Genomic DNA, 17,858 nt, shown 5'->3' with positions numbered 1-17,858 from the left:
GGCCTTAGGGTACATTGAAAACAGGTCTACCTACCCGTTTTTAAAAATTGATTTTTCAAAAAAAAAAAAAATAATAATAAAAATTAAAGACTAGTCTTAACTACATTTGTCTAAACAAGGAAAAAGTACAAAAATGAAAATTTTCAAAATTATTTTTGAAAAGTTTTAAAGGCTGAAATATTTACAAAAATGATGCAGAAAGTTTAGTTTTTGGCAAAACAAAGTTGGCTTTATCACCGTAGAAAATTCTTACTAAATTAAAAAAAAAGTCATGATTCCCGTCGTACTAGAAATACATATTTGTTACGAATTTAAAATTTTGCGCTAATGTTTTTTATGTGTTTATTAACGCTACCTACCTGCCATAGAACCAGTTCTTATTTTCGGAATTGTATGTAAACCATTTTACCAATTAACAATTTTTACAGACAATACATTTTTTTTAAATGTTTATTTTAAACAAAAGTCATTAAAAAAATGTTTTATTTATACAAAAATATACAAATTTTCTTACAGTTCTTATATAATTTTTAGCCCTGATTTTTCAATTGTCTGTTAGACTATCAGAAGGTTAAATGTCAATATAAAAAAATCTTTTATTCCTAGGAATAAGATCTAACTGAGGTTTATCTGAATATTGAAAAATTGGCCCTTAATCAAATAAAAATTATTCTATTATTTATTTTGTACAAGCCTTAACTAACTTTTTCTATAAGTGCTAATACATATGACCCAGTCTTGCAGTTTATTTTACCTTTAAATTCACAATTCAATTTTTCTTTTTCTTTACAAAATTTTGTCTTCAAATTTGAAATGAGATGAAAATATCTTTTGAATCAAAATCAAATTCAGCTATTTGAATTGTAAAAGCAAGAACATGAAACCAATTATTATTGAATATTTATATATCGTTTTTTAAAAGCTTTGCGTGGCTAGCATAACTCTTAATTTAGCCACAAAAAATATTTTTTTTAATTCAATCCATTTGTCTATATAGCATTTTACAACATGCAAAGCAAACAGGTTATAAATTATAAAATCGTTAATTCTGAAGCTTATTTTCCACAGAAATGCTACACGTTTTGAAAGCCTTCTATACATTCAATTGTTGACGTAATTTATTAATAAAGAACCCCACTCTCACACTTCATTCTATATTGTGTTTTCAACAATTGAATTATACGCATTTACAAACTACGCATGCACTACATTTTGATATGAATCTTTTCAATTTCTCAGGTAAATATCGGCGTCAGGTACCATTTATATCCGGCTTCGACTACCTACCCCAAGTGCAAAACATATCTAAGCTTCTTTCTATTCTTATGCGAATATATCTACCTATCTATGTACCTTTACCTGTAAAGCTGCATGTTGAATATTGTTAAGAAGAAATGAAAGTCTACTCAAAGGATTAAAAGTGAAAACTATTAAGAACAATGTTTGTTTTAAATCACTCAAGTCACGAACCTCTAACCCCTTTTGCAAACATATGGATATAGAGACAATAGCCTGCAACAACCCCTTATCAGGTAAATGACAAATGACATAATAATTCATCCACCTCCCCCCAAAGCTCGCCCACCCTTATTTTGTGTCAACAGTCCACTGTTTCAAGAACCCAAACAATAAACAAAACCTACACGCACGTGGTTCTCTATAAAAGTCAAAAACATATGAGCGTTAAATGCGCATGTTTTGAACAAAAATCCCACCAGAGGGCACCACAATTGCAGAACAGACAGAAAAACTGATGAAAATGAAATGTCCTGCCGATGTCAGTTAGAGAAAAAATCGACTACGCGAAGTGTTCCTGTTTGTTCTCATTAAAAATTACACTTTTTAACTTTATAAGTGTAAAAAAAAATCCTTAAATGTTAAATATCTTTTTATATAAATTAAATATAATTTAAATTCCAAAAATAAAAATAAAATAAATCAAAGCGAATAGAAAGTGTTATGTTTATGAAAAAGAGAATGTAACACAGTCGTTGCTAATAACGCAATCTTGTGGATGAATAAATTATTAGTTCTTTATGGTATAGTTTTGTGGGTAGATCCTTTGGATTATGGCCAAGAAAATACCATTTAATGTAGTATTTGCATCAGGTAAGTTTTTGGAAATCGAATTATAAAGCAAAAACAAAACACTGCAGTTTATTAGATAACAAAAAAGCGATTAGTTGCAGATAACATACAAAAGATGTATGTCTGCGATGACTCGTCCTTTTTTTATTTAAGTGCGGACAGATTTATAAAGTCCATACACAGAGTGGAAAAGTACGTTTTAGATAAATCGATAACTTATGAGAGAAAAAAAAAATAACAACAAAAAATATGCAACTTTATATCTAGTTGGAAGTGTGATGAAAACCCCGAGAAGAACTTTTTTGTTTTTTAAATATAATTCGATAAATATGTGCTTTCCCTATAGATTGACGTGCTGACTAGTGACTGCACCTTAGAGATTCAACCGCAGGATAATGACAAAGCGGAAATTCCATTTCTCCCCTGCTTGTAGATGTTGTTTTTGTCTTTATTTTTTAGAGGGTGAGCCAAACCGAGCCGTACAGAGAGCTTGTTTTTTCTTTTTTTTTTATTGATTTCAAAGCCTCTATATATGCAATATGGGCAAACACGGAATGTGTGATGGGGGTATGGTGAAAAGGTGGTTAAATTATTAATGTTTTATACGCTTCGAAGGATTTGCCATTCATAAGGTTTTGTAAGAAGGGTACCTATGGTATGTAGTAGTTATTGTTCATTATTCTGTTACAGCTATAACAAAGTGTATGGTGAACTATACTCATGAATGATTCCCAATTCGAGGATAGTGCTTTCGACCTGGATAACTATTTAGAAAGCACTGTATATGTAAACGAGATATAATGAGTTGAAACATTTTAACATTTTTGTATAAAACAAGGACACAACTTTTCTTTAGGGCTTTTTATATACATACATGTTCTTTTAATTGTTGTTAAAAGTTTCCGGCGAAGAGTTTAAACGTATAGTGATTTTCAAAGAATTGTCTGTGGATCTATGTATGTAATTTAGGAGTTTGAGGAAAAGGTTTTGAAATAAGGTTTTAGCGTTTCTTTAAATAAAGATGTCGACATTTTTTTTTAAATAGGTAGATTAAAAAAACTTTGATGGAGTAGTTAGGTACTATTCCTGGATTATTTCTGAAAATTAACTATGGTAGAAAATTTAACCAAAATTTTAATTGACACAAGGACTTAGTGCCAAGTTTGCAGTAAATTTAGTTGATAGTATCTATTGTACAAATGTTTAAAACCATTTTTCAGGAATTTCAAACTTTTGGAACTGGCAGTATAGTTGAGCTTTAAGTTTTGATTCAAGGTTAAATATTATAATATAATTAAGTACATTCTTCAACCAGAACTAAACCACGGCTTATTTGCAGAATATGGCTCATTGGGCCATATTCGTAGACACTGTCTAAGCTGCTTCTATATAAGAAAGACTGGAGTTTATCCTATTCAAATAGCATTAGATAAACCCCAGTTTAAGATAAACCGGGGTCTAAAAACGACTATGAATAATATTCACAGTCGTTTTTAGACCCCGGTTTATCTTAAACTGTTCATTGAATATACCACAATATGGTGCGTTAAGAACTTAACAAAATCTGAACCAGGGCCCACGGGTCGAATCACGGCATACGATTACGATCATATACGATAACGTTTTGACTATTGGTGTCTCTATACATAAACTTTCGTATGCCGTAATTCGAACCCAGATCTAAAATCACTCACAGTTAAATAAAAGGACGTTTCGACGCCACATTGGGGTATTTGGCGATTTTACGCGTTTTTTCTTGATCGACAAGGTAAAAGCTTGTAATTAATACTGGAATTAAGTATTTTTACTGTAAACTTCATTACCATAACCTAAAACTTTTAAAGGGTGAAAAAGAGTCGAACTTTGTTGCAATTATTTATACATATTCCATTAGATAAGAGTTTAACATTAAGGAAACATTTAATTTTTGTCCATAATACTGTGTAATAGAATAACTTATCTCCTTAGGTAGGTACTAAAGGTTTAATTACAATTACCACTAAAATTTTTGTATTTCATTCCAGCAACATTTCTTTATGACAAAACTACAAAAATTGTTTTTTAACCCAAAAACTAAGATTTCAATTATTTCCAATTTAACGCTCGGAAAAACTATTATAAAATGAGTTTGAAAATTTTCACTTGTTTGCACTTTTTGCAAAAAGTGGCCATTGAACCTAAAACACATAGAGAAAATTATTTTTACCTTTAATTTGCCTATATTTAGATTCAACGAACCACTTTTTTATCTATAAAGTTATATAGCATTTAGATACAGTATCTAGACAGTTTCTTATCTCTATATCAATATTCAATAACAATTTTTTTTTTTATACCCACCACAAAAAAATTACTTACCATAGCGCTGTTGCTAAATTATAAGAAAATTTAATTTTATCTTTGGGCTGAAAACTTTAAACTCTAGACCGCTGCTGTCAATCAAATTTAATCAATTTGAAAACTATAATGCCGTGTGTGAATTGCGTTAAATAGTTAACCCCGTGTAAAATTTTTGACACTATTGAGGTGAATACAAAATTTTCACCTGTTAAAAATTTTAATGGGCTTTGGGACCTGGTTAAATTTAGGTTAAATTTTTTTTTTGCAGATGGTTTTGTTTTTTTTTTTTTTTTTTAAAGGAGTATCATGGCAGAAAAGAGGCAGAGAAAATATTAAACAATAAGCCATACTGCTGAAATTTTTTAATTCACCTCAATAGCGTCAAAAATTTTACACGGGGTAAACTATTTAACGCAATTCACACACGGCCTAAGACAATGCTAAAAGCAAGTTATCTAATTCAGTAGGATGTTGATTTTTTAACGTTTGGATCAGTTTAAAATATATTGTTTTGTCCTCCTAAATTGACTAAATACCCTATGTGCTAAATTTTAACATATGAAATTTGTGGAGTGTAAATTTATTTTATCCTAGATGTCATAGATGATAGATGTGTTAAAAAAAAGCTGTTAACCAATTGATTATCTATTTATGATCCTATTATTTATTCCAAACAAAAGATGAACCATTTAATATTAAAAAAAATACTTCATCCTCCTTAAGACTTATAAATTATAATCACTGCGGAGTACTTTTTCAAAGAAATGCGATAAATAACTCAAATCCAATAAAAAAAATTTCCGAAATGTATATCAGTCCATTATTTTTCTCATTTCTTCCAACGCTGCCGTTTATATACTTTTTTTTTAAATCCAATGATGAATAGAACATAAAATTTCATCGTCTGGACACTTCACTAGGATAATTGAATACCATTTGCACAAACTTGTATAAAAAAAAGCTTTAAACGAGAATTGCCTTTGGATAAATGCCAAAAATTGCATGTTGAACGAGAAAAACTGATTTTACAACGACATCAGATACATCAAAAGGGAGGATTTAAAGGATAAGCGCATATCTCTCTAAATAACCATCACTATAATGCCAAAGCCCACAAAAAAAAGTCGACAATAATTATGTACAAAAAAAAATGAAGAAAAAACCTTTATTGCGGCACTTTCTTTGTATGAGGGATGCACCTAAACATTTTTTTTTATTTGCTCTATCTTCTGTACTTCAATTTACCAAGCAACGACCTTGCTGGTCCAATAATTGTCAGGAGCCATACAACCAATGTGACTGAGCTTATAAACGGTATAAAATGCGAATCAACAAACTTGTAAAAGAAAATTGTGTTGTAGCCAAGAAATATAGTTGACATAGCAAGTGTAAATGTGACCAGTCCGAATAAATTGTGACGGAGTTTAATTTCCACAGGTTTGAATAGTTTTTTGAGTAGAAATGGATATGTATTAACCACTCCACCCATCATACTGGCTAAGCACATAAAAGATGTTGCCAGACCTGCAAAAATAAAAAATAAAATTATTTTTTATTTATTGATCAAGATCCATAGATTTGTCAAGTTTAGCATAGACTTACCAAATTTTCCATGAATTGTTGTAAAATGAACTTCAGTCTTTGTGAATTTTCCTATAGCAGCCAATAGACCCATAGAGCCTCCAACTATTTGCAAAGCGGAATGAAGTCTTGTTTTGGTTTTGTGTGAAAAGTTTTTAGTTAATCTATTTTCTGGATAATGGCACATCATTGCTTCTGCAGCAAGCAAATGGAACTAGAGATAAAATTAAAATAAATGAAAATTCTGAATAATAATACTTTTAGGAACTTTAAGAGCTGGCTTTGCTGACGGTAAACTAGTAAGCTAGTTGCACCGACATCCCTATTCTCCATCATAGTCACAACTTATGATAGTCACAAAAATTCTCAAAGTTGTGATCTCCTGCGAAGCAGATCACAACTCACAACAACTTAACGAAGAAATCGAAAAAAAAAGAAAAAAAAAACCGAATGTGCATGGTCCTACAAAGCCGGATCTTTTCTATCTTTCTATTCCTTCTGACCAGTGGCGTGAAATTTGCAATTTCAATCGCGAGCGTATACACTGTTTAACTTCTTACGTTAGATAGAATTAAATCCATGCTCGTTAAGTTATCGATTAATCTATAGAAACTTTATTTAGTTTCGTTAAGCTATCGATTAATCTATAGAAACTTTATTTAGTTTCGTTATGTTATTTTACATGAATTGATTTTACAAAAAATTTATTGAAAATAAAAGAAGGTTCGGAACTAACTTAATATAGAATAAAAGCGCCACGATACACAATTTTCGTTAAGTTATCGATTTATTACAAGCATTATTTGATTTCGTTATGTTAGTTTAAATGAATTATCAATGTGCAGTATCTCTTTTGGAAGTCAATTTGTCAGTTAGATATATCGCAACTTTTCTATTTTGTTATTCTAATAACTTTAAAACGAGTATATTCATATGCGTTAAGTACATATTAACTCTGCTTTTTTTTATTTTCCCCATCAAACCATTAAACTTCGTGACGATAAACATTAAAATCATAAATCAAACAAAAACACCGGTTGCGCTGTCCCATCAGTAAAAAGAAAAAAAAAAAACGCACAGCCCAACTAACAATTTAGCTTTCATTAGGTTCGATTTTTTCAATTCGGCAAGGTATAGCTAATAAAAAGTTTATTTAAAGTTTAATTATGCAGTTCAACCATTTGGAAGTAAAAAAAGACCTCTTTAGAGCCTTTTCATAGAGTTCTGAACAACACTTGTATATTTAAATTACAAATGGTCTTCTTAAGAACAGCTTAAAGATACTTACAAAAAGACCTGTTTGTTTAAGCATCATTAAGACCTGTTTAAAGAGGTTCACCAAATACACAACCCATTTTATCAACGCCTTGTTAATAAAGCTATTTGCTGTTGTAAGTAAACGTTTTATAGAAATGTTTGCTTGTTTAATTTGTGACATTTCCAATTTGTGAGTAAACATAAATGGTGTCCAATTGAATTTTACTTTAATATTTTTTGTTAGTGAATTAAATCTCTTTTTAGCACTTTTAATTGGTTTTGTGGCTATCATGAAATGATAAAATTGTAATTAGCAAAATATTAATCGCTTTCGCTGATATTTGCAGTCGGATAGCTCCATCACCAAACTCAACTTAAGAAGAAAGTCGGATATTTAATGAATTACATACATATGTATATGAACAATAACAGTGGAAAATCTGAATAAAAAAAAGTTATAAATAATAAACCTACCCAATTTTATTTTTATTGAACAAAAATGCAAACAAAAATGCAAACAAATATATATTTTCAGCTTATTTGACAAAATAATTTTGCAAAGTATTAGCTATCTCAATTTTGGAGAATATAGTAAAAGACAAATGACAAAATCAATATATTCACAATTTTCCACTTCTCTATTACATTGAGTTTGGTCTGGTGGATGCGTGCTGGGCTGGTATGCGGGATACGTGGGTTCAATTCCTACCTGGGGCATGTAAGTAAAGTTATGTTTTTTCAATTAAAATAAATTTATTTCATTTCAGGAAGAAGAAAAAAATTCAGAAGAAGTTCCTAAGAAGGGAAAAAATACAAATTATAAAAGAAATAAATAAAATAAATAAATTCACATGTTAAAATTTTTTTTTTTAACATTTTATGAAAGCCTTAATCATACTATATTATGATGTTCTTTAAGAAGCTAAATAGCATTTTCTGAACATACTAAATGTGTCTTTGCTAACTTTTGAAAGACCTTGTTAAAATGTTGTAAAAAAAGCTTATTAATTTCATAGCACTTGTGAAAGAAAGTCTTAAGGCAACTAAATAACCTCGATAATTTACGCCAAAATGGTTTGTATAAGATTTGCTGTTGTTACTTTACAAATCAAAAACTAGCCTGTATTGACACTATTGGAAATCAAATTGTTAGTTGGGAGTCAAGATTGAATTGATTATTCATAATATCTTATCGTAGTTCGATAAAATAAAATTAGAACAAATTCCCAGTTCACATTTAGAACCCTCTACTTTTCACGCTACCACCATGTCAGCTTAGCTTAGTGTCTCATAAAATATGCTAATTTATTTTTACATCATACTACAAACAATAACAAAAAATGTCTTTTCTTATTATTATCATATAATCATCATCTAATATGAAAATAACACACATACCCCGATTGTTGAAACTAACGCGTGCAATGATGTGTCAGAAAAACTTAAACTTTTAGCTAAAAAGGTCATGTAAACGACTACAAATCCGATTAATATATGATTGACAGTATTCATCAATAATTGTAATTGTTTCCATTTTGATATCGATTGAGAATCTTTTTTCTGGGATGAATTTTGTGCGGCCATATTGATGAATAGAAGGGGTAAGGTAGGGTAATAATAACGCTTGGAGAGCGCACACACGAGATCGCAATTAAGAATTTCTCTAACAACAACTTGTCGGTTCTACGTATTGTTTGGAACTAAAATAATAAATAAATCGACTGGATTAAAGTTGAAATGAAATTGAGTGAGAAAATGAGGTTCGAGTTGACTCAAGAAATCAGAGCTGAGATATTCTACTGAGATAATAAACAAAACTAAATATTAGAGTTTTGGTTGTTTGTGTAAGATAATAATTTTAACATTATTTTGAAGTTTAAATGATAAAAAATAAACGTAAAATTCTTTCTTGAATATTGACATAAATTAATATAACTTGGTCATTTAAAAAAAAATGACTTAAATGACCATTTCGGGAACGCAAAAATTTAGATTTTTCGTACGGAAGGAAGTAAGAAAGTAGTTTATGATTATTTGTAGGAGTACTTAAGAATAAGTTAGCACTAAAAAATAGAGTTAATTGATTTGATGTTTTAAATATACCTATGTAAATGCTATTTAAAATAATTTTCGATTATAATTTTTGAAAGAAAAGTCAAGAAAGTGATATACAAAGTTTTCTAAAAAAAAGTTGTCTCAGTACTTTTCGTATGCCCGTTAATTGGTATGGTAAGGAATTCCACACACGAATAAAAGATAAAAGATGTCGTTCGTTAGTCAAACATGAATAATGAGGATGAGTGAACTGAAGAGACCAATACTAGTATGCGAATCTAATCCTATCAAAACTTTATCCTAATTGACAAGGTAGCATAAAATCGGAGAGTAAGCATAAGCTATTGAATTTAAAATAGGTTTTAAATGACATATTAAGCGGGTGGGTAACGTAAATAGACAATTTGACACATCTTTTAAGTCCATAAGCACAGTGTCAGAAAAATAAAATTTTATAAAAAATATGCAAAATTATAAGAAAGCGACACAAAAATTATTCTGTTCATTCCATTTTGATTTTCAATGCGAAATTTAGCTCTTTACATGAACATAGATGACATATGTAATGTAACAGTTTTTTATGAACATTTTTCCTCTCCATAGGTTTAAAAATAAATTTTTTGCTGCAAAAAAAAATTAAAACAGTTCAAGGTTCACTAACAGAGTAGGGTCGAACTACGGCATACGTTCCTTAACGTATGGTTGCTATGTGTCCTTTTTTTTCTACTGATTAATTAGAGAGAGCAATAGTCAAAACGTTAACGTATGATAGTAATCGTGTGCCGTAATTCCACCCCAGACTTCATAGGAAAAATAAGCACGTCAAATGGTTGCCACTATTCAAAATAATTTTCTTCTGATCTTTTGTGTAGGTAGGTACTCTTCTTTAGATAAGAGAAAATTGCATTTAGGAAGGGGTCTATTTGCTTTCGTAAATGCGCTAAGGAATTTTCTGAATAGTGACTTAAAATTTTAAAATAAAATATTAAAAAAACCCGGCAGTACCGAAAATAACAAAGGTGTTTTTGCAGAAACCTGGATTTTTGTTTTGTTGTTTTATGTACCAAACTAAGTTCATTCAATGAATAATTGTTGAAAAATTAAATTTTGAGTGGTAACTTTATAACGGTTTTCTTATCTATTTCAGATTCTTTTTGTAGAATTTTAGTACATTTATAGATAATGTATATCTCGATAACAACTCAAACGATTATTATGATCAAAAATATTGCATACCAGATTAATATTTAATTTTTTTTTTCTAAATGAAATAATTCTTTTTTACAGATGAAGATCCATCATTTCCAGCCAGTGAGTTGAATTCACATGGCCCAACAGTGCATGGATGGCGAAGCAGTCCTGGAAATAATATTAGCCCACACGATATAGTTTTACGTTTTCACAAACCGGCCAAAATATGTCGCATACAAATCTTAGCCCACCAGTATCTTATTCGTAAGAATATTTACAGCAATTTTTTTTTGTTCACAATTTATTTCGAATTTCATATAATATTTTTTTTTTTTAAGCTGAAAAAGCTGAACTCTGGCTTCACTATTCACCGAAAGGGATACCAAGCACTCCTTCCAGCCAATGTTTTGATTTTTTAGGTTTTATATCACTTTCTGATAATTCTGGAACAAATTTCAAATCACGAGAACTTCAAAGTGTCACGGTGAATCCTAGAAAAGGAACTCATCTGAAATTACGACTTAGCACACCACATAGAAATGATTTTAATACCGAGGGGCAAATAGCTCTGATAGCAGTCAATGTATTGGGGGAAGATTTGGAATGCAATTCTAATGGGGACGATACTTCGGGGGGAGGTGAAGTCCAGCTGACAGAAAGTGGTGAGCCAGCATTGGCTTCAATTTGTGATGATCTCTTATTCTCTATGTATGTGGAGGAATCAATTGCAGAGATCATTCGAGAAATGGAAGAGAAAAAATCAAAAGCTGTTAACGATGAGAGGTTTGAGTATGCTAGAAAGCTTAAATTATGCATGACATCTTTAAAGGTGGCAGGAGAACGGCTTGGTCGGTACTCGTTAGCAAAGAGACAAGCTGTTCAGCAGGAAGATTTCACTACAGCGAAATTGAGGAAGGAACAGATTGAAATGTATCGAAGGGCTGTTTTGAAGCAACTCCTGGTCGATCAGCTCCTAGAACGTAACGGTGTAGTTGCCGACAACGACTTAGCTTCTGAAGTTTACTCGTCAAAGCCCACTTTGCCAACAGCTCCCAGTCTCCAAGAAGTTGCTACGGCTCTGGCTGAAGCACATTTTACAGCCACAATGAGTCCCAAGAGTGCACAAGAAGACAAATCATCGACTGACGGTGGTAGTTCTGGGGGAGGAGTTGGAGCCCATAGTACGGCAAGTGATACCCACTCAACGCACTCGACTGGAAGTCATCGGAAATCTCATGATGACATCCCAAACTCTCCTAAGCTTAACATTGGTCGCAGTCCAAGTCGGGGTTCTCCCATGTCGAGTCATCAGGGTTCTCTTCGAAGGCGCAACAAAAGTGCTCCTCGGAATAGCTACGAAGACTACGAAGAGCGCGCTATTCCCACATTGAGACAGTAAGTTTCAGAAGATGTGTATCTTTATGCTAGGATTTTTATAATCTATCGATGTTGTAACGTATGTTCTTGTACTGTAGATTCATTTTGTATTTTATAGCTCGAGCTTGCATGGGGCTTAAGACAGGCTAAATTAAACGTGCTTTAGTTTTATCTCTCTCTTTACATATCAAAACATAAACATATACAAACATTGCTCTGTATACTCTCTCAATGGTGGTTCTGGTTATATTTAAGTTGTGGTTGTTGTCATATTGAATTTTCAGTTCACATACTAATGAATTTTTAAGGGAATGCCAAGGCACAGCGCTACTCGATGCGGATCCGAACAGGGGACGATCACGCTTGAACGACCGGGAACGGCGACAGGCTGCGCTACCAATTTTGGTGTTTGGAAATGAATTGGTGAGTACCTACTCTTGAAATTGCTTAACTCTTCTTATACCTTAACTTGACTTTTTTTTTTGCAGGTTGAGCAATTCTACTCTCGTCAATTTCAAGATCGTGAAGATGGCCTCATGCGTCTTCGGAACTTTCTTAAGGGACAAGAGACCGAAGGGGAGTGTGTTGCAGGGGCAAACAAAGTCGCGAGGAGTGCTGCTTTGCTGTTGCATCGAGCTGTTCGGGATGCTGTTTACTCAGTTTTTAGTCAGGCTACGGAAACTGTGAGAGTGCTGTTTTTGGAGTTCGTTCCCAGTCGGGTGTCACAAAGTGAGGTCGCCCGTTGTGTGGATCGTCTTCTACCAGAGTTATTGGCAAAAAGTGGAGATCCATCTCCCCGGATTCATACTCTGGCACAGCACACAATATTGAGTATAGCCGCATGCCCGGAAGTGAGTGAACAGCACTTAGTTGCACCCGCACTATCTCGAACTGTCAGTTCAGGCACTCATCCACGATTGGCTTTGAGTCGCATGCAGATGTTGGAGCAATTAGTTCTAAGTCAAGGAATCAGCACAGATAAGCATAGTGGCTTGACATGCAGAGCTTTATCAGAGTGTGGGTGCTCCGGAATACACCATCCAGCCGAACCAGTTCGTAAAGTGGCCGAACGAATTCTCTTGCTGGTATATAAAGTGAATCCAAGGCTTGTAAGGAAACAATTGCCACCAGATGATGATATCACAAGAAGAAATCTCTTGTATCGTCAACTCTTCACAGAGTTTGATAAGCTTGACATGGAACGAAAGAAAGAAATGCTTGAAGCTAATAAACACTTCTCAGGTCCTTCTAGTGATCCTATCTCACCACCATCAAATAGAAGTAGTGACAAACAACAAAATACACGAGGAGGAGGAGAACTTTCCTATGATAGTAGAGTTGGTTTTGGATTTGGAACAAAGAGTCCTGATTCTCAATCCAGCCCAATGCGGCGTTCAGAAACAAGAATTCTTAAAAGCAAAAGTGGTCAATCGATCAGTCAAAATGCAACTGTAAGCAATGGACATGCAGCTGGAATTGCCTGCAATGGAAAGCAGGAATACAATGAGAAAGTAAAACAATCGATGATTTCTAGTAATTCAAGAAAAAGTTCGAACTCAAATTCGAATTCGGAATCACTCGAGGAGCCTGATGTGATGTAAGATTATAATTGTTTTTGAAGTTTTTGAAAGTATTTTTATTTGCTTGTTCTGATTATAGACGATGTCCATTTTGTGATTGGTCTTGTCATGGTGAACAGGCGCACTTAGACAGGCACTACTGGAAGTCTTGTCCATTTTTGACGAAATGCCCTCAGTGTAGCCAAGTTTTAGAAGTTGCAGCATTGAATTATCATTTGACAAGTAAGTTTCTTAAGTGATGAAGTAAAAATGCCAATTCCCCCATTTACACAATTGACAACTATCGAGTAAACCCAAATATGATGAATTGAAAGCTTATTATAAGTACCTATATGAAAAAGTTAAAATTAAATTTTAATTTTTTATTCTGATTACAGAGGAATGCGAAGCAAAAAACAGTTACATAAACTGCGATCGTTGTACAGAATCTGTTCACAAACAGTTATATGAGCTACATCAAATGGAAGACTACTGTAGAGGTAAGTAGATTTTTTAAATTTTCTAATCCGCCGTGAAATATGAGAAGTCCAAGGAAATTTTTCGAAAATTAAAAAAAAAAATAGATTTATAATGTTTGTACTAAAAAGAGACTTAACAGACTTACAACCAACATTGAAATATAAGAAACTGAATCACCATATTTTCGTATTTATTCTTTTTTAGAACTTAAAACTGGAGCAGCTCGTTGTCCCCTCTGCCACGACGATGTTCACTTGCCCCTAGATGGTGGCTGGAAATTGCATTTATTGAGTTCATCTGGCTGCCCAGGAAATGCTCGACGAAGGACAAAAAAACAAACAAATTAGAAAAAAAAAACAATTAAAAATTTGTATTTATAAATTCGCTAAAAAATTATAAACATCGCAAAATTTATAAAAAAAAAAATAATAATAAACAATATCTAAACTGCGCTCTCTACTTGCCTTTCTTCGAAAAATCAAATTAATTGGTTTTTTCACACACACTCAATACAAACAAAAATAAACTTCAAAGTTAAATAATTGAATTAACTATGTTTAAAAAATATAAAAAAAACGCTCTTTAGGGAAGAGTGCAATTTCAAATAGAAATATTCAATTCAATTTGTTTAATAAAATTCTCATCACAATTTTGAGCTTAAAAAAATCAACAACAAAAAAAACACGCAAAATGATTTTAATAAAAAAAATTCGCAAATCAAATTTTAAATATATTTTTAGTCATTTTGAATAAATTTAACATCACAAAATATAAAAACATATATATATGTAAAGAAATACAAAACTACGAATAAAAATAACCGTCACAAAACAATAATTTGATACAAAATAACTCTTAATTTAGTAATTTAAAATAATAATTATTCAATATTTGAGTTATGTAAAGAGCAAATTAAATACAATTGTTTTCTTTTTTTAATTTTAGACTAAATTGTTTCCTATTCTGTTAATTAGCTTTATAGATTAGTTAGTTAAGTTACAAAACATTACCTTAGAGGCAAACCCTGATTTATGTTAACTATTTTTTACCTCAATGTGATTGTTAGTAGTTTTTTTTATTTCTTTTTTTCCTTAAGTATAATTAGGAAAAAATTAAAAGATCTTATAACCCCTTATTGTTTTTAATAGAATTAAATTGTACTATTCTTATGCTATAGAGATTTTGTATTATTTAATAATAATAATAATTTATTATTTATTGATTATACTTGTGTATAAATTATGATTGTGATTGATTATTTTAACTTATCGAATTATTACGTCCGTTTTTACAAAACCCATCCATTTGAGTATAAAATATTACCTACAAACAAAGATAAATAAATCAATAAATTATACGTACATTATATGAAACAAAAATAGCATAACTGAAAGTGAGACATTTGAATAAAAATTACTATGCAAATTGTGTTGTTGATATCTTTTTTCGATTTTCATCAAAGTTCTTTTGTTTTTTTCATAAATCAACATCATGAGTCATGATGTCAATCAAATAAAAGCAAATATGCCCGTATCCTCAACTTCTTCTTTGACGTGGGTTGGATAGTCCTTTTAACCGTTTTTAAAAGATAGAACAATAACTAAAAAAAGCTGACCGATAAAAAAAAAACGTAACCGGTTTGCTTTTTCATAAGTTACTGAATGATTTTTTCAATAGGTAGTGAAAAAACTAGTGAAAAAACTGATCGCAGATCGCGCTAAATTTTACCCCAGCTAAAAGGTTTCCCATACAAATTATCGATAACTTGTATGGTAGTTTTAGCTCGGCTGAAAACTAGCTCGATCTGCGTTATATGTAAATCGTTTTACAAAGCTATAATATCTATGAAACTGGACAAAATGAAATAATGACATAAAAAAAGTAATAAATAACTAAATAGTTGATTGTTTTTATTCGATAATTTATTTCATTGGCATACTGTACATGGACTGCTAGTCTTACGAATTTGATCGTTCGACGATTCGCACTAGTGAATAAAGCCTGGTACGCAGATCGAACTAAATTTTAGCCGAGATACAATTCCCATTCAAGATATCGATGATTTGTATTTCGATAATTTGTATGAGAGCTAAAATTTAGCGAGACTATTTTCAGTGACCTAAGCCTTAAATGAAGCCTCAAAAGCCGCTAGATAGTCCCGAAACCCATGCCCACCGAACCTACCACAGTACCAAAACGAAAACTTTAAAAGCTTTTCCTCAAAACGCGTTTTTTTTTCGCGCCGTCCAACGTAACTCAAAAACTAATGAAGCTATCGACTTGAAATAAAAATTACTCTTTAATTTATTGGCCATTGCATGAAACTAAACTAAGTTCAATAAAATTTTTACAATAAATATTTTTTTTTAACAATTTTTTTATAAAAAAACATTGTGTTTTTTCGTTTTTTTGGTATCTAATTTTTATTTTACACTACTAAATTTATGTTCATGGTATAAATATATTTTATTGGAACAAAAATTCTTTTTTGATTATAAATAATTTTCTGGATCTGGGCATTGCACGGCGTAAACTCGAGGCGTCAACTTTAAAGAGCTGTATAGCCGCCATTTTGTTTTTTTTTTGTACTTCAACAAAAATTGTATCAATACTTTATAATGTCAATAATATCACATACTTTCCCAAATTTCAATAAATGCTTTCAGTTTTCCAACAAAAATTATTGAAAAAGCTGTCGTCCAGAGGGATTTCCCCCCTTAAGGGGCAACAGCTGTCACTAGACAATTTTTTGCATTGAAAACAAAAACAACAAGTGTTTGTTTAGCTTTTCTCCAAACCAGCTGACATATAAGCGCAAGTTCTTCATACAGGCAATACTTAAGCACTATAAGTATTCTGATGTAGCCTTTTAGAAGCGAACACCACTTTATCGTTTGTTGATGAGAATATTAACAGGAGTCTTACAGTGCTTTGCACACTTATAGAATCGAATACCACTGTCTGCTAATGATGAAAAACTTTATATGAGTCTTGCATTGTACTTCTTTGCGGTTTAATAGGAGTGAAAAATGGTCGCCTTTTTGATTCTTATAAGTCATATACGAGTAGTTCTACATGTATGAAATCAATCATGATGAGAAGCTTCTCAGGATGATTGTAAAAGCAAAATTGTTGGTTGGGTTATGCTGTTACCATAATGCCATAATCTTTAATTAAGACTGGTACGCAGCTGAAGTGAAGCGAAATTTTCCATACAAAAATAGCGCAGCGAAATTTTGAATGAAATTGAATTTTTTCTGTTTTTGTTTTAAACCTTATTTTCTGATGTTTTTTCCTGAATTTAGATTTGTATTGTTATTATTTTGACTTTGTCATAATACTCGATGGTATTTTTATTTTAACATGTTCGCTGTTTACTTTGGAGACTTAAAATTTTTTGTTTGACTTCAGCTGTGTGACTTTATTTGAAGATGATGATGAGTTCATAGCCTCTTTATTTCACTACAGTAACTACAAATTTATTTTTTTTAAATCCATTCCCTTGCCATTTTTAAAAATTAGCTACAAATCAATTGAGTGAGACATCAAATGAAAGGTCTCGTCAAGCTCTAATGAAAACCAAAAGTTTCTTTGAGGTTTTTCATTTTCAGAAGCAGATATCCCTTAACTCAAGTCTCTAAACAAGTTTTGTTTATAGTCATCTTTGATATTTTTATTTTCGAAAACAAAAATCTATTAAATTAAAATGTTGAATACACTGCAACCTGCGACTGACTGTACAGAAAGCAATTTAAAAAGTGTGATATCGAAATCGTGTACGTCTTCAATAACATGAACACATCTATTCCATCACAATCTATTCATTTCACTCTAACACCCTCTCTTATCCCATTCATCTCTTTCCAGCAAATTATTTATTTTTTTCTTCTCATACTTCAACAAAAGTGACAAATTGACATTTTTCTAATA

General features: G+C 31.5%; 2 protein-coding genes across 3 annotated transcripts; one reads left to right on the top strand and one right to left on the bottom strand.

Annotated features, from left to right (window-relative positions):
* The first annotated feature begins 1,794 nt into the window (after positions 1-1,794).
* LOC129914479 (centrosomal protein of 104 kDa) lies at positions 1,795-14,288 on the top strand. 2 transcript variants are annotated; one of them, XM_055993753.1, is made up of 8 exons: positions 1,795-2,109; positions 10,609-10,776; positions 10,851-11,907; positions 12,198-12,312; positions 12,378-13,486; positions 13,549-13,691; positions 13,847-13,948; positions 14,133-14,288. In XM_055993753.1, exons 1-8 carry the CDS (start codon positions 2,070-2,072, stop codon positions 14,273-14,275), a joined length of 2,877 nt encoding a protein of 958 aa, XP_055849728.1. In that variant the 5' UTR covers positions 1,795-2,069; the 3' UTR covers positions 14,276-14,288. The 2 variants fall into 2 exon arrangements, with proteins under 2 accessions (XP_055849728.1, XP_055849727.1); XM_055993752.1 differs by having other exon boundaries at positions 12,174-12,312.
* On the bottom strand, positions 5,572-8,969 carry LOC129914480 (uncharacterized). Its single transcript, XM_055993754.1, has 3 exons — positions 8,665-8,969; positions 6,031-6,223; positions 5,572-5,952 (listed from the first exon to the last, which is right to left on the bottom strand). Exons 1-3 carry the CDS (start codon positions 8,848-8,850, stop codon positions 5,651-5,653), a joined length of 681 nt encoding a protein of 226 aa, XP_055849729.1. The 5' UTR covers positions 8,851-8,969; the 3' UTR covers positions 5,572-5,650.
* Positions 14,289-17,858: the final 3,570 nt, after the last annotated feature.

Source organism: Episyrphus balteatus, chromosome 3, assembly GCF_945859705.1.
Source record: "Episyrphus balteatus chromosome 3, idEpiBalt1.1, whole genome shotgun sequence".
In the NCBI taxonomy this organism is placed as follows: Eukaryota; Metazoa; Arthropoda; class Insecta; order Diptera; family Syrphidae; genus Episyrphus; species Episyrphus balteatus.
This window is presented reverse-complemented; position numbering and strand designations above follow the sequence as displayed.

What these genes read in the sequence shown, in the direction of transcription:
- LOC129914480 (XM_055993754.1), bottom strand. Translation starts at nt 8,850, where the DNA reads ATGGCCGCACAAAATTCATCCCAGAAAAAAGATTCTCAATCGATATCA. An exon ending in CGTTAGTTTCAACAATCGGG is followed by an intron (nt 6,224 to 8,664) that starts GTATGTGTGTTA and finishes TTTTATCTCTAG; the next exon opens with TTCCATTTGCTTGCTGCAGA. An exon ending in AACAATTCATGGAAAATTTG is followed by an intron (nt 5,953 to 6,030) that starts GTAAGTCTATGC and finishes TTATTTTTGCAG; the next exon opens with GTCTGGCAACATCTTTTATG.
- LOC129914479 (XM_055993752.1), top strand. Translation starts at nt 2,070, where the DNA reads ATGGCCAAGAAAATACCATTTAATGTAGTATTTGCATCAG. An exon ending in TGGTGTTTGGAAATGAATTG is followed by an intron (nt 12,313 to 12,377) that starts GTGAGTACCTAC and finishes TTTTTTTTGCAG; the next exon opens with GTTGAGCAATTCTACTCTCG. An exon ending in CTCGAGGAGCCTGATGTGAT is followed by an intron (nt 13,487 to 13,548) that starts GTAAGATTATAA and finishes TTCTGATTATAG; the next exon opens with ACGATGTCCATTTTGTGATT.